At 32.9% G+C, this 16,227-nt stretch overlaps 2 protein-coding genes across 7 annotated transcripts; one reads left to right on the top strand and one right to left on the bottom strand.

Annotated features, from left to right (window-relative positions):
• The first annotated feature begins 325 nt into the window (after positions 1-325).
• On the top strand, positions 326-3,383 carry LOC120072495. Its single transcript, XM_039024852.1, has 4 exons — positions 326-478; positions 2,783-2,825; positions 2,948-3,039; positions 3,144-3,383. The coding sequence occupies exons 1-4, from the start codon at positions 398-400 to the stop codon at positions 3,222-3,224; spliced, it is 297 nt and encodes a 98-aa protein (XP_038880780.1). The 5' UTR covers positions 326-397; the 3' UTR covers positions 3,225-3,383.
• Positions 3,384-8,112: 4,729 nt separating this feature from the next.
• On the bottom strand, positions 8,113-14,681 carry LOC120072646. Of its 6 annotated transcripts, none has more exons than XM_039025070.1 (9): positions 14,456-14,681; positions 14,245-14,342; positions 12,878-13,038; positions 12,750-12,807; positions 12,579-12,662; positions 12,116-12,450; positions 9,852-10,058; positions 9,521-9,724; positions 8,113-9,370 (listed from the first exon to the last, which is right to left on the bottom strand). In XM_039025070.1, the coding sequence occupies exons 4-9, from the start codon at positions 12,784-12,786 to the stop codon at positions 8,375-8,377; spliced, it is 1,863 nt and encodes a 620-aa protein (XP_038880998.1). In that variant the 5' UTR covers positions 12,787-12,807; positions 12,878-13,038; positions 14,245-14,342; positions 14,456-14,681; the 3' UTR covers positions 8,113-8,374. The 6 variants fall into 6 exon arrangements, with proteins under 6 accessions (XP_038880998.1, XP_038880994.1, XP_038881000.1 ...); XM_039025066.1 differs by having other exon boundaries at positions 12,950-13,038; XM_039025072.1 differs by lacking the exon at positions 12,878-13,038.
• Positions 14,682-16,227: the final 1,546 nt, after the last annotated feature.

Raw genomic sequence — 16,227 nt, 5'->3', positions numbered from 1 at the left:
CGGTTTGGCTTCATGGCCGACCCCATGGGTCCGATCTCCATATTTAGCCAATTAAGCATTCACTTTTTCATCCATAACAATTATCTCATTAACAAATCATGTAAATATGATAGTGGAACACGGTATATTTTTTAAGTTCAACCGTTATAAGGGTGGAGATCAAATCATCAACCTTTAGAATTGACATATTAGAGAATGATACAATCTTTTATGACTATGTTGGCCAAATAATTAGAATTAAATTAGAAATTAAAAAATAGGACTAAATTGTAAAAACCATGCCAAAATTATGATAAGGACCAAATTTGCAATCTAATCTCAAATTAAACTAATAATATATTTTATCCCAAAAGCGCCATCTGAGCATCTTCATTACGAAGTTGGAGCTCTCGCAACAATGGCGGAACATCTTGGCGTAGGCAACCACGATCTCGAGCAGATCTTGAAGCCCTTCTTTCAAAGAGCTTCTGAAGCCGAGGTTGGATTCCAAACTTTACTTTTTTTCCCCTCTTTCCCCGTTAAATCTAAACCCTCCACCTCTTATCTTCTTTGCTTGGATTTTTAGGCATGTATCATTGCGATTTTCCTTGATTCTTTTTTTTTTTCTGAGCACCGTGGAAAGATTTGAAACGGGTGGAAAATGGGCTACTGTGACTGATGAACTTTGGATTTAGTCTCCTAGGTTTTGGGAAATGGAATTTAATTCAAGTTTATGGCTGCCAATTAGAGGTTTTGGAAAATGGAGTTTAATTCAAGTTTATGGCTGCCAATTAGTTAGGTACTTAGATTACGGAAAATTTCCAGCTCTATGGTAGTCTGGAACTAATATTTACTCATATCATACCACTTGTCAAAATATCATGGTGTACACTTACAAGGCTTGTCTTGAACCTTAATTTAAACTATCGTGTCTATTTATCTGGGATAAATACATGTATGTATGTGTGTGTGTGTTTGTGTTATAAGAATGCCAAGCATTGTAAGGTCAGCAAATTTCTTGTGTGATAGGCTGAGCTGTTTGGAAGATAGTTTAGACATTCATGATTATTACAAAAGATAATGTTTGGCCAAATCAAGATATTAGAATATTACGAAACTAGTCAAAGTGTACTTAGCTCAATAATTGGCATGATCTTCCTCCCTAGATGTTGGAGGGTCGATCCCCTCCCCCTGCTGCAGTTATTGTATTCAAAAGAATACTATGAAACCACTCATCATGAATTGGCCTACTAGCTATTTGGGTTCAAACAGGTGAATAAAAATAAGGAAAAAAAGTTCACCTTGCAGGGAATGGGATCAAACCTATAGTTTCCTTACCACATGTTTAGGAAATTAAAGTCCTCTGAGTTTTCTAACATATATATATATATATACACACACATTTGTAGGAACAGATAATTGTCCTTAAAGTTAGTCAAGATGTTCATTATATGACCAAGATACTCAAAAGTATATATATATTTTTTGAAATGCACTGATAAAATAATAAATTTTGCAGTGATGCAACATTAGAGAAGCAGGGGACCTAGTGTACTATAACCTTTTTTTCCCCAACAGGCACCACTGAATTGGAGATTAATTGCAAGTGCAATTAGTTTACCTATGAACCTCTTCCAACTGATCTAAAGTACTCTAACAATAATTTTTTTTTCCTCTTATAATACTAAGTTTGAACAAGACTATAATTACTTTGCCATAGTTCCGTTTCATTTATAACATTCTTGAACAAATATAAAAGATGGATATCTTATCAACAATATGTATTTTATGATTTATGAGTCGTACTAGGAACTCACTGCTTTGATTAGTAAACATGCTTATTAGGAACTTGGACTTTTGCTTAAATTTTGGATCATCTTAATGAAATTCTATTGAAATGGAAACCAAGGTCCATTTCTTCTCTTGAATAGAGATATTGCGCTTGTTGCTAGTTTGTTTTGCAGACTAAAGTTGAATCCATCTGAATACTGTTGTACGAAAAGAATTTTGCTTTTAATTTATTTACGTTGTCCTCTTTTTTCTTAACGCGTGGTTTCTGTCGAGTATTTTAAAAGAGTAGGGGCAATTGCAATAATGCAGAGGTAGCGAGGTATTGGTTGTCCAAGGTTAGGTTTTCCAATTTTATTTCAAGGGGGCATTTGGGTTAGTCTGGGAAGTTAGTTAAGTCTGTGTACTTGTTTAGTCTTGATGTCCACAACGTAAGGAGTTAAAAAGTCATGGAATTGATATTTTTTAGATATGATGCCCATGGTGGATTTAAGAACTCCTTGGGCCAAACAAGGCAGCTCCACTCCTCCTGGCCAAACACGTGCTAAGTGTCTCAAACAATATATCCAAAAAACTGACCTTTTCATATGGGTTAATATTGCAAAATGTTATATTTCTTACATATGAAATGAAAGTGTCAACTAATTTGAACATAGCTCAACTAGTTAAAGCATTATCCTCGACCAAAAGGTTATAGGTTCAAATCCCCTCATCCCAGATGTTGGACTCGAAACAAAAAATGTGGTGCAAACCTAGACCAAAGGAAAATAAGTGGTAGATTTGTTGTCTTTCACTTGTAGGTTTTAGGCAAAGAAGCCTAGAGAAGGATGCTTCCCATGTAAGAAAATGATATGTATAGAGAGCGAGGTTAAATTATATTATATTTTTAATTTCTGTTCTTAGTTAAATTTCACTTTGGCACCTCTTCTAAAAGTTTTTGAGAGTTTGTTGAGTTCAGTTTATCTTCCCATTATGTTATATTCATACTTATGGTAATGTGCTAATGTCTTTCAAGGATCGTTTGTCGAGATTAGAAGCTGCACTCTTGACTAAGAAAGGTACGTCTCATGGCTCTAAGAGCTCACACCAAACCACCAACAGCATTAACATGAATGAAAATATGAAATGAATGTCTTTTTCACACTGTATGTTTCTGAATATGGACAATGCAACCGTCCAGATGTCCATAACGAAGAATATCTAAATACGATAAGCGAACTCCAATCGAAGCTAGATCGTGCAAACGAAGAGCTAATCACAGAACGGAAAAAGGCAAGTATATTTGGTGCACCATGTTTGTGTTTCATCTTAATATCTGGAAAGATAAAAGAACAGGAAGATTGGAGTTTTGTTTATTTGGGGTTATTATTTTGCAGGCTGAGATGGTTGCTGCAGAAAATGCTAAGCTCCAGTATCGCATAATTCATCTTGTGAGAACAGCTAGGGAAACCCATTAATAGTTGGAGCAAGAAACACCTTTTTTTCTCTTTCTTTCTTGTTGAAAGAAAATTGATAGGTTATTTCTTTTTCTTTTATAATTTCCCTTACAATTTAGACACATTTGGAAGATTGAGATAGTAAATTGAAGAATGTGAATTGAATTTTTTATATCCAAACCCGGAGTGATTGGATTTTTTTTTTTTTTCAACAATTGCATGGATGGAAGATCGAACAATCAACTTTTAAAATGATCCATTGAGATCGAATGATACTTGAATTACAATAGTAATTTGATTTTGTTTCATTGATTTAGTTTACTATATTTTTCACTCTAACATTGCTAATCAAAACACAATACATACAATATTTTAAAAAAAGGAATTTATAATGGGGTGCAAATCCAAAAATATATAATTAGGGGCATGTTTTCAACATATGGAAAATTGTAGATATAGTAAAATTATAAAATTTAAATTTTCGTTTATTCCATATTTCAATTTTACCATTTTAACAAACCCACATTTTTATTAATTAACTAATATACCACATTAAAAGTATATTAATTGTGTACTTTTTTCATTAATTGTATACCTTTTTGCATCTTTTGTTTTTAGTAATATGAATTATTACTCACTTTAATTTTTGTATTTGTTACATTTTTTTTTATTCCTTTTTGTAGTTTTTTTCTTTTTAAATGATGTTATTTCTTTCATTTTTAAGTATAAATGTATAATAGGCCAAGGAGATTCAACCTAAAATTTACTAACATTCAATTTAATATACTTATTTTGACAATTTGGTCGTGTTTGAAATAAATAGAGAAAGTATTTTTCAATAAAATTATTTTTATGATTTTTTTTAAATACTTAAATAAATAGTCATTTTCAACCGTGTGTAAATAGTTTATCAAGTGTATCAAATGTGTATAGTGTATTAGGCATATACTAATAATGTATCAAGTATATATCAATAGTGTATTAGGGATATAAATGTATCACGTGGGTTGAGCTTGTTTTTTTTTTTTTGCTATTTTTGCAAGTTGAACCTAATTTTTTTTTTTAAAAAAATCCAAATCTACAAGAAGCCCTTAAGAAAATACATTGTCTCAACAATATGAAAAAAAAAATAATAATAAACAAACTTTGCAGTCACTTTATGTTGGGCTACATTACGCTGAACTTTGTTATTTATTTCAAAATTACTCTTCTACTTTCAAAAGTTGCAATATTGTAACAATCCAAATTTGTACGCATAGACTACACAGGAAATTAAATGTCAAATGTTAAGCAGGACGAAATTTTATTTAAAGGGGTGGTAAATGTAATACCCTAACCCTAATTTATAAAGCAGGAAAACAAATAAAATATATAATTAAGAATGAAAAATATATAAACTTAATAGGAAAATCGAGTGGAAATAATTTAGAATTGGAAAAAAATAAGAAACTTTTTGTTTGGGCACTGCTCATTGGAAGAATTAGAGGTGAATTAATTGCTCATATACTCTTAAAATTTGAAAGAGTTAAAAAGGGAAAGTGGAATCCACAAGCGGTGAAGGCAACCCACGCGTGAAAACTAGCGAGATTGGAAAGAAAATTGGAGAGAGCGAGAGTGGAGAGAGCGAGATTGGAGAGAAAATCGGAGAGAGCGAGAGCCATGAGAGCCAAACCAGCGAGAGCGGGAGCGAGAGTCACGAGAGCCAAACCAGCGAGAAAGCTGGAGAGAGCGAGATTCTGAGAACACAAAGAGCGAGATTTGGACAAAAGCGTGGATTATACGTTGAATTTGGCCACGATCTTAGAGCTGTCTCTTATACACATCTAGATGTGTATAAGAGACAGGAGAACAGAAAGAGCGAGATTTGGACAAAAGCGTGGATTATACGTTGAATTTGGCCACGATCTTATAAATTATACATGGAGAATCCTAAAATGGAATACAAATAAAGGTTGATGATGTAAGGGCAAACGTTAGCCAAAATTAGGTGTCTTATTAAGAGAAATTCTTAAACCTAAGTAATTTTAAAGAAGCCATTTGTAGGATGAATTGTCACACAGAGAAGAGCTGGAAACGACTATAAATAGGAGGCTATTTAGGCTGGAAGTTAAATGGATTCTCAAACAAAACTCAGTAGTAAAAATCGTGTGAAAAGGGTGAAGTAATTCTGTTAGTTAGAAGGAGAAAATCAAGGGAAGTGCTGCCCAAATTTCCTTCTGATTTAAGAGGGAAAGCTCTACTGATTAAACCATAAGAAATAATAAGGAATAACTAGGATCGCATTCAAGGTAAGTAGTTTATCTCACCCTTTCTTTAAGTGTTTCATAGTAGTGTACTTTTAATATGTTGCATAATTATGTTATTGTTATGTTGCATTACATGTTTAAAATATGTTTATCGAAAAGGGACTCCATGCATTATGCTTGTTCACAACGATGAAATAAGAGTAAATTTTAATTAGATAAAGGTTATGCTTCTAGAGTTAGCAGGGCATGTATGGTTGCACCCCTTTAGACCCAATTCTATGTTAAGTTTATGCTAGGGACTAACAGGGTATGTATGGTTGCACCTCTCTAGTCCAATCTTACGTTTATATTAATGGTTGATGTTGGATGCGACTCTGGCCCTACTGACTGCATGACCCGCTAATCATCAGATGAGTTAGTTTCCGCCTAAGTCCTCATCTTCCTATTAGCGCGGAGAAATTTACGTTAGAAGTATAACCGACCACCACATGTTATTATATGTTTTCGGTTCCAATCATATATTTTCAGGACATGTTGCATGTGATTGTGCATTTGGTCACTATCCTATGTGAGAACTACTTACTAGGTATATTATATACTCATCCTATTTTTACAGACTTTGTAGGTAAGGACACAGCGTAGGTGGCAGAACTAGACGTCGTTCAAATGGCCAACCATCAAACTCACTATGATAGGCATATGCATTTTTGTATCACTACGCTAATGTTTTGTGGACCCTGGTGTTTTGTAAAATAAACTTTTTATATAGTTTTCTACCTAATTAATAAAATCTTAGATATGTTCTTTTGAGATTTTTACCAAAACTCATCTCATGATAGAAATGTCTAAGTATGTATGTCGTAGCAGTCGGACCATAATATGTAAGGATCCGGTCGTTATAAATATTGTCCATCAATTTTTAGTATATATTTCAAAAGTACCTTTACAATATATATATTTTTTTAAAAAAATAGAATATAAATCAAGACTTAGAATTGTGTGGTTATAACTTAGAATGATGTGATGACTTAAATTCTCGTTCTAGGTCATTTCTACACCATTTCATAGCTCAATTTTTGTCCAAAATTTTAAACAATTTCTACTCCAAAATTATTTTTGAAATGTTTATGAAAGTTCAAAGGTAATATTATAATTTTTGTAAGTATAGAGGTAATTCAAGGGCATTTGTTATAATTTAACATTTATGTTACGACATAATTTGATTTAAGAAAGAGAATAAATGACACAATTTCTACACCTTGTTTTTATTTCAAAATAACAATGTTTTTAGGTTAAATTATCATTTTTAATCATTGAACTTCCAAGTTTGTGTCTTTTTGTTCTCGAAATTTTAAAACATGTCTAATAGGTAATTTGAATTTTAAATTTATTTCTAATAAGTCCATAAACTCATTAAAATATCTAATGAGTCTTTAATCTTTACAATTTGTATTCAATAGATCTATGAATGTTCATGTCGCATCTAATAGGTTACGTGCAACATTCTTTTAAAAAATTTACAAACCTACTAATTGAAAGTCTAGGATCTTAATAGACATAAAATCTAATAGATCAATAGATACAAAATTGAAAGTTTAGGGGCCTATTAGATATTTATATAGTTTAATAACATATTATACATGAAATAGAAAATTTCATAGATCTTTTAAAAGCAAATTTGATGACTTATTTTTAGATTTTACCGAATCTGTGTACTTAATTAAAGAAACACCCTTGAACTTTCAAAAGTTTCAACAATACCCTTAAAACTTTCATAAAATGCTCTTACCGTTAGCTTTGGATGGAAACAACTTATTACTTTATTTCAAAAATATCATAACCTTTAAAAACAAAAAATAAAAATGTTTTTTAAAACATTTTTTTTAAGTACAACGGTTGAATTCTTGGAAAAATTTCAAAAACAAAAACAAGTTTTTAAAAGCTACTTATTTTAGTTTTCAAATTTTTGCTTGGTTTTTTAAACTATTGGTAAAAAATAGATAACAAAAGAAGAAATTTAGAGGTAGAAATAGTATTTATAGATTTAGTTTTCAAAAACCAAAAAATAAAAATGCTTGATTTTTTAAACTATTGGTAAAAAAAGTAGTATTTATAGTATTTTATTGCTACTATTGGCTCTTATTGACTATTATCATCAAATCCATAATCCTTTACATTCAAAATCTCAAAAAATAAATAAATAAATAATAGAAGAAAAGAAAAACACAGAGATCACAATTTTAGGAACATCCAAGAAAAACTAAAAGTAATTAAATGTAAGAAGTTGATATAAAAAACATCTTAGGGTGTCTGGCCCCCAAGTTGGATTGGGTTGGATGGGTAAAAATAACCCACCTACCATTTGGTTTACTAATTATTAAAGAGGTTTATTACCTCGTTATTCGCATTAACTCACATTTCTCACTTCATTATTCACATCAACTCTCCCAATTATTCTCCTCCTACAATAATTACTAACTCAACTCAGCACGTCAAACGCCCCCAGACATACAAACAAGGAAAAGTAAGTTGAATTAAAAAGAACTTCCATGGGGAGTAAAAAAAAAAAAAAAGTTTTCAACACTCAACAAGTTTTAACTTTCTGAAATTCACAAAAGCTGAAGTTCACTGTACATAAAAATGGCAGCAGAACCCAAAAAACCTACAATCAATTTACCAAAAGCTGACATTTCAAAATACCACCATAATCCAAAACATCTATACACCATATAAACATCTGATTCTCCTAAATGTCTCTTTTTTTTAACCTACCCATTTTCATTTCAATGAAGTGTAATATCATACATTTCACTTTCATCCCCTGTGCACAACACCTATGTGTATTCTTTTTCTTTCATGATTTTCCATTAAACTAAAAAACTGATTAAAGAGAAAAATAAATATACCAACCTCGGTATGTTTGTCCTAACAGCTTTTCAACCGGTCAACAAGCAGGTCGTTTTTCAATCGGCCGACAAGCAGATCGAGTAGCACCGTTTTGCGAAGCTTATGATAGTTGGTCAAATTCAGTTCCTTTGCAATAATCCTCAGATCTACTAGAGTCAATTTCTTCGGTTCGACAGCTGAGGAAGGTAAAAGTGCCAAAATTTTGGCTATTTGATCGTCAATGGTGGCACGTGATTTCACCATTTGTTTGTCTTCCCCGCTTCTGCTATCGGTTTTGATTTGATCTGAACTAGAAATATCAACTAAAGATAAATCTATAAACTCTTGACCAACTAGCATTTTTGAAGCCCCTTTGTTTTGAGACAAAGGACCTAAGTTCTTCTCAACGTTAAAAGCACAATCCTGCATTTCGGCCTTGACCTGACAAGTGTTCCATTCAAGAGGCCGATCTAAGCAGGTACCATCTCCAATTGCTCCCGGCTTTCGACTCTTTTTTGCTTTTGAAATAGAAGTATATAATTTGCTTTGCCTCTTCTCAGTAAATGCTTTCAGTTTATGATCCACGTTCAAATGCGACTTCTCACAGTAAACATTAACATTTTGAGAATCTTCAAGCAATAACATGTCGGTCTCCTTGGTCTGGGTTCTGACCATAACACTTCCCTGCTGATCTTGCAGTTTCGCAAGCAACATTATAAGAACATTTGAAGTGTCAAATGTACTAGGTTTTCGTGTCTCCAAAACTTGTAGATCGCTGTCCACCATCCCTTTTGTGTTCGAAGATAAACATGAGGAAGCACTTCCAATGGATTGAGGGAGAACTGGCCCGGCATCGCTCTTGTTCCTCTTTGTTCTCAACAAAAAATCAATTAGCTTTTCTTCTATATTGCAATTCCCACTCTTCGAGTGTGCTGGAGAACTTAACGTGGCATCAAAAGATCTTTTACTGCCACTAAATCCATCTGATTGTCTTGGGACACCTGGGTTGACCTTTTCAGCAACAGATTTTCCTTGCTGCTAGTTTGAAACAAGGTTATGTTACAAAGTAATTGACAGTGCAAGTATAATTAAGGAATTGAAAAGCCGAAGTACACCCGATACTTCATTACTTTGTTTTAAAGTAACAATTACTAGTCAAATTAGAAGAAAGCCAAGCTTTCAAACCTTATGTGCTTTTAGAAGGCCACGTTCACCAACTACATTTGAAGCTGACTTCAATCTTTTGCTCTTGCATGAGTTACTTATAAGGTGTTCCTTAGCTTCCTCAATCTTTACTTTTGAAACAGGCTTCAGATTGTCTGGCTTCGAGCAACTATTTTCTTCAGTCATGATCGAATTTATGCGAACTCCGTGAATGGCAATTTTAGGCTGCAAGGAAAATTTAAAATGTGAGCTATCACACAAATGCTTCACCTCCCTTTGATCCAACTCCATCATAGTGACTCTACTAAACACATCAAAACATTAACTGAAACTAAAGCAGAAAAGGAAATACCTTAACTTCTATATCACGAATGCTATCGTCTTCCTTGTGCTTTTGAACTGAACCATTGGATATTGTATCCACTGCCAACAAAATGCTCTTGACACCTGTTTCTTCGCTTTTGACTTTTATGCCAGAAATGCTCGAGGTATCACAGAATAGACCGATTGACTGCATCTCAGTTTCAGTACTTCGGTTGTTCACAGCTGTGTGATGATCCTTGAAACAGAATTAACATATATTTTAAAGGGGAAAAAAGGAAGGAAAATTCATTTCAGATGACAAATTAACAATCAATCAATAAACTAGTTACCAGGATGCAGACTATATTCAAGGAACAATTTCTTCCCACTAAGCAAACCAAAAGGACTTCAACTCTAGTTAGATTTACCCTAGGTACAAAACTAGAGTAAAGCATCTACTTATGGCTTGACCATAAGTGATCAGAATGATAATTTATGATTGCAGTAGTAAATAATATTATACAAAGTAGAACGGATTAAACAGTTTGAAATATATAACTGTCTGGATGTAACAATACAGCTAGATCCATCCCATTTATTTCATTTATAAATAGAATGGCTCAAGTACACTGGCGAATAACCTAATCCATGATATTTCTTTTCTTTCCATATCATTTCAGATTAATTTCACAATAATCGAGGTCCCTGAACCTTGAACTCAAGATACTGTTTTTTTACACGTATCAGCGATGTCAAGTAAATCATATCAATAGAATTATAGTATAGGACCAAAAGATTTTTACTCAAATCATGGGGACTAAAATGGAGCTTTTCAAGGTATGGAAACCAAAATGGGATTAGTTGTGGTACTTGGACCAAAAGAGTATTGTAATCTTAAACCATTGAAGATCGAGTTAGAAAGATCAGGTACAAACACTGCCATAGAATAGGGATAGGATTTAAAGTGTGTCCAGAGACAAAATTCACTAGTATCCACAATGGTTGACCACATGCAACAAATTAAACAGAAGGTAAATAAGAAGTTAGGACCTTCTTTAATAATTATCTTGCTTCTAGTTTTTTTTTTTTAAAAAAAAAATTAAGCTTATAAGAATTATTTTCTCCTGTGTTTCTTTGTTTGCTTTCAAAAAGGCAGGAAGGACTGTGGACTCTGCACATGATAAACTACATAATATATATGCAGAACATAACACAGAACTCAAACACTCCCAGCAAGTATTTCCTTCAAATAGAAAAGAGGCTGATGGTTGTTTCTATAGAAAATTCCTAGAATGCATATAATGTCAACACATATTGATCGATAAAGAACTCTGGAACTACAGATGAAGCTTCCTAATGAACTGTTGAATTTGATGCACTAATTGCATGACCGAGAAAAACGTGTGGACTAATAAATGTGCACAATGTATTGATGGACCAAACAAAATGGTTTCTATTTTCCACTCTCCTTTCTTTTCCGTTCTTTTCAAGTAAAAAAAGGCCAAACTGTACAAAAACTGTTAATGATTTCAATCTCTATGCTAAGCTTTAAGATCCACAGAATTTGCACTTCGCTCATAGATATGAACTTCACTTTCCTCCCAAAATCTCATTTGCAAGATTTCATATCTTTAAATTCAAAGTTATCATATTGAGAAATGTCGAAGTAAATGAATGCATCCAAATGGACAGTAGCTCACAAAGGCACGTTCCTAGGCTCAAGGTGCAGCCTCTGCACCTCACTTCAAACGAGCACACGCCTCAGTGCCTCAAGCCTGACTTCCTACTTTATTTTTCCAATTTTTAGGACAAAACACATAAGTATGCCTAAGATATTATTTTTTCCATACAACATCGAACAAAAGATATCTTTTCTTACCCATGCTTTGTTTTCCACCTCGTGCTTAAGCCTCAGAGGGCTATTGCATTTTAGGGCACCTTGAGCATTAAAACACAGGAAATAAACAACAACGAGATTGCAAATAGGGCACACATAATCCTCAGATGGACACCTAAACATAAGGTCCTTAACCTTTGGAATTCTTTTCATAGAGAAAATGTACCTAAAATAACAAAGCGTCTAAAACTAAATGCAACGTAAAAAACTTTTCAAAGATCAAATCAATCAGTAAAAATGTCATAAAAAAAACCCTCTTTCCAAAAATCTCTATATGCAGTAACCTATGGGACCGTTGACAATTGAAAGTGAAATCACATATGCATGCTTTTATGCTTTCATGAAATTTTCTGTAGTCTTCTTTCTCATACTTGATGAACACTGAAGTTTTAGATGTCAGAGGGTACAGAGAAAACCTGCCCATCATCTTGTTCACGACCATCTCCAAGAAAAGGCTTCAAAATCTCGTACAATTTCTCTGCCGCCTGTCGATGTAATGGTAACTGATCATTTGTATTAATGTGATCACTTTGTCTCCAGCTCTTCAATGAATGATCAAGAAAGTCAATATTCTCTCTCAAAGCAGTACAGCATGCTTCAAATTGGTTTCTACTCTCTGTCCATGCGAGGTCACATTGAAGCAACACTAGATTTTCTTCAAGATCATCGATGTCAGCATCTGCCTTCCGTATCAAAATCTTCAGTACTTGAATGCAATACTTCTCATTCATAGCATTTTCTTCTATAACATCTACGACCATAAAATTATAACAGAAGTAAGTACCCCCAATTGCCGCAGTGAAAAAAGAGAAAAAAAAATGGTAGAACAACTGAATGCATACGAATTTTTTAAATAAAAATTTTTTTAATCAAGTTTACCTTTCCCATTATCAAAGTAAAAATCAGCCTGCCATCCAGATTCCAGATTGCAACTACTTTCATCAGCATCGGAAAAGGAGAAACCTGGAACAATCCTTTATAATCAAATTAACTTGAAGCTTGATTATTCAGATGAATAGAAGGAAGTGACAAAGGAGAGATCAGTAGAACCTTGATCATATGGCCAATCCCACAGATCCCCGTCCATGAAAGTCTCAGAAAATTTATCCTGCAAAAACAAATGTCCATCACCATCTCAATTCATCCATGCACAAGAGAAAAGAACAGCAGTAGAACACCTCCGTCAATCAACGGATAAATGAACAGTAGTCTCATGATGCCATCATCCCAGTAACCAGATAACTCAATACCATCAGCTTATTTCAACCACATTTCAGCTTAGTGACATTCAAAATTTATCAGGAAATCGTCTCGCTTTCACTTCACTGCTTTTGACAATCTGAATAAAAGAATAGTACTCTACAACATTCAGTATGCAAGATCCCCAGGATGAACATCCTGAAAGTATGACGCATTCACTACCAAATTGAATATTGAAAACAATTGAACTAAAAAAAAAAAAGTTCCATAATTCCTTGTCATATTTTGGGAGAACAATTTCTTATCATTAAACTCACAAAAAAAAAAAGGAAACAAAACAAAAACAAAACGATAAGAGTGGCAAATCAAAGTACTAGATATCCACAGAACATTCAGAGAAATTATAACTTGATTTTTTCACAAATTGAAAAGCATAGCCAACGTCGCAAAATGGTAGACTACCGTCAGTCAACGGAAAAAACACGAAGCAGATCAAACTGGAAATACCAAAGAAAGAAAATATTCAAAGCTATGAAAAAGCTAAACATAAAAGTAAAAGTAACTAAAAGAATCAAGAGAGTAAGAAACACGGCGAAATGAAAAGAAAACGGTAAAACCAACCAGCTCGCATATTCTCAAAACGCGAACTATTTCTCAGAAATACAGTCCAAAAACTAACAACCAAAGCTAAGAAAACAATGATTTCCAAGAACAATAAGAAGCGTCAGAAATACAAATCAAAGCTAGCGATAATTGACGGAGCCAACCAGCAAAAGAAAATTAACCAAAAAAAAAGTTGTCGAAATACAAAGCCCAAGCAAGTAAGAAACAATGCAAAATGAAAAGAAAAGAGTAAAAGCGAACCAGTTCGCAGCTCCCGAAGGACGCAAACAATTCTGAGAAATGCACTCGAAAATCTAAAAACCGAAGCTCAAAAACCAAGAATTTCCAAGAACAATAAAAAGCACCAAAAATAAAATAAACTAGCGACACGGAGTCAACCAGCAGAAGGAAAGTAACCAAAAAAAAAAAAAAAATCGAAATGCAAAGCTGAAGAGAGAAAGAAATAATGCGAAATGAAAATAAAACAGTAAAAGCAAACCAGCCAGTCTCAAATTCCGAAGAATAAAACTATTTCTCTTAAAAGCAGACTAAAAACTAAGAACCGAAGCTCAGTAAACAAAGATTTCCAAGAACAAAAACACACACACACAAACCGAAGCTAGCAGACAGTTTACGGAGCCAAACAACAAAAGAAAGAAAATCAACAAAAAAAAGCTCTCGAAATGAAAGCTCAAGAGAGTAAGAAACAATACGAAATGAAAAGAAAACAGTAAAAACGAACCAGCTCGCAAATTCCGAACAAAGCAAACGAATTCTCAGAAATGCAGTCCGAAAACTAAAAATCGAAGCTCAGAATGCAACGATTTCCAAGAACAATATCTACACAACAAAGAAGCAGAAGAAAAAAAAAAGATGAAAAAGCATAAAAAGAGGAAATGCAGCATGTTCGAAGAAACGAAGCAACAAAAAACAAGGACATAGGAGGAGGATACCTGAGAGCAAGAGAGTACTGCGACGGCTACAGCTACTGTTACTGCAACTGCAACAGAGGAGAAACGAGTGAGAGGACAATGCAAGGAGCTGCTTCACCAGTAGAATCCACATAGACAAAAATGAGAATGTGGAGCAGAGAGAGGTCTAGGGTTTCTGAGTCTTGAAATTTGAGAGAGAGAGAGAGAGAGAAGGCGCCAAGGAAAATTTCTTTCCCTGACAGAGGAAGGAGGGTGCAACTGAAAGAGACGAACGGTCTCTTTCGGAAATCACGTAGCGAAGGAGGGGATCCTTTTGAGGGTAAAATCGTAAATTCAATCCAGGACGTTGACGCCTAGAAGTTTTGGGCCCACTGGATCAGAAAATTCTCTGGGCCCACTGTTTGGATTAGGAGAGGACATATACTGTCTCTTATACACATCTAGATGTGTATAAGAGACAGTTTCTATTTGCATCTATCAAACCTTGTTTTTGAGTTTCATTTCTTAGCATTTAATTAGAATATAAAAGAAAAAAAACATCAATTATTTCGTTTGATTTTTTTTTTCAAAGTATTGTAATTAAAGTGTGGGGAGTAGAACTTCTGATCTAAAGAATAATACTATATCAATTGAGCTACGCTAATGTTGATATTTCATTTAGTTTGATTTCTTAGCATTTAATTAAAACCATCAATTAAATTTAGACATTTTCGTTACTAAATGAATTAAATTCATAAGAACTGAAAAAAATAAATCCTAAATTTGAATTGTAAGTATTTTCTTTTTTGCAACTTCTTTTCAAATCTATTGTATTTTTTGAATATGATGATAGCACCATTCTAGAGGTATATTTTATCTTTTTAGTCTTTTTTTTTTTCTTTCATGATCTTGATTTGGAATTTAGAATTTAGTTCTCTTGATCTTTTATTGATTTTAGTTTTAAACTTGAAGAAGATTGAAATGGAGAAAGATCAAATAAAATTTGAGGATCTAATAAAATTGTAGACTATATTTGGGTAACCAACGACAATTCATTAAGCAAAGAAGGAGAGAAAGAAGATATTGGAGAGAATTGTGAGTCTTCGACTATGAGATGGTGGGAGGAAGCTGGAGTAGAGAGAGATTTAGAGACGGTGAGATTAGAAGAGCAAATACAATGTTTGTTTAATTTTTTTTTATTTTTTTTATTTTCTTTAGTTTAATATAGTTATCTTTTATTGAAAAAATTATCATATCAACTTAACTTGATATCATTTTGTGTTCATTTTTTTTCCATATTCTAATAAGGGAAATTATTTCAAATGGTAAAACTGTTAAAAATATTTACAAAATATAGTAAAATTTTAGAACTATCAATAATAGACACTGAGAGATACTGATCAATGTCTATCAGTATCCGTGTCTATCAACGTTTATCATTAATAATTTCAAAATTTTGTTATATCTCGTAAATATTGTGATTTTTTTTATATTTAAAAACATCCCTTCTAATAATAGAAAATAATACTCTCTTAAAAATAAGAGAAAATAATATAATTGTGACTATGAGATGGGAGAAAAGAGGAGAGAGAAATTTATAGACGTGGATTAGAAGAGTAAATACAATATTTATTTATTTATATATATATATTTTTTATTTGCTACTTTATTTTAATACAATTACTTTTGATCTCAGGAGAACTATCATATCAACTTAATATGATTCTGTGTTTCTTTTCTCAGTATTCTAATCACAAGAAATAATATGCTCTTAAAAAACAATAGAAAATTGTATCATTATCTTTTATTTTTAG

This window comes from Benincasa hispida, chromosome 3, assembly GCF_009727055.1.
Source record: "Benincasa hispida cultivar B227 chromosome 3, ASM972705v1, whole genome shotgun sequence".
In the NCBI taxonomy this organism is placed as follows: domain Eukaryota; kingdom Viridiplantae; phylum Streptophyta; class Magnoliopsida; order Cucurbitales; family Cucurbitaceae; genus Benincasa; species Benincasa hispida.
This window is presented reverse-complemented; position numbering and strand designations above follow the sequence as displayed.

What these genes read in the sequence shown, in the direction of transcription:
- LOC120072495 (XM_039024852.1), top strand. Translation starts at nt 398, where the DNA reads ATGGCGGAACATCTTGGCGTAGGCAACCACGATCTCGAGCAGATCTTG. An exon ending in AAAGAGCTTCTGAAGCCGAG is followed by an intron (nt 479 to 2,782) that starts GTTGGATTCCAA and finishes ATGTCTTTCAAG; the next exon opens with GATCGTTTGTCGAGATTAGA. An exon ending in TAATCACAGAACGGAAAAAG is followed by an intron (nt 3,040 to 3,143) that starts GCAAGTATATTT and finishes ATTATTTTGCAG; the next exon opens with GCTGAGATGGTTGCTGCAGA.
- LOC120072646 (XM_039025066.1), bottom strand. An exon ending in GGATTGGCCATATGATCAAG is followed by an intron (nt 12,663 to 12,749) that starts GTTCTACTGATC and finishes GGATTGTTCCAG; the next exon opens with GTTTCTCCTTTTCCGATGCT. An exon ending in GTGAACAAGATGATGGGCAG is followed by an intron (nt 10,059 to 12,115) that starts GTTTTCTCTGTA and finishes TTCTGTTTCAAG; the next exon opens with GATCATCACACAGCTGTGAA.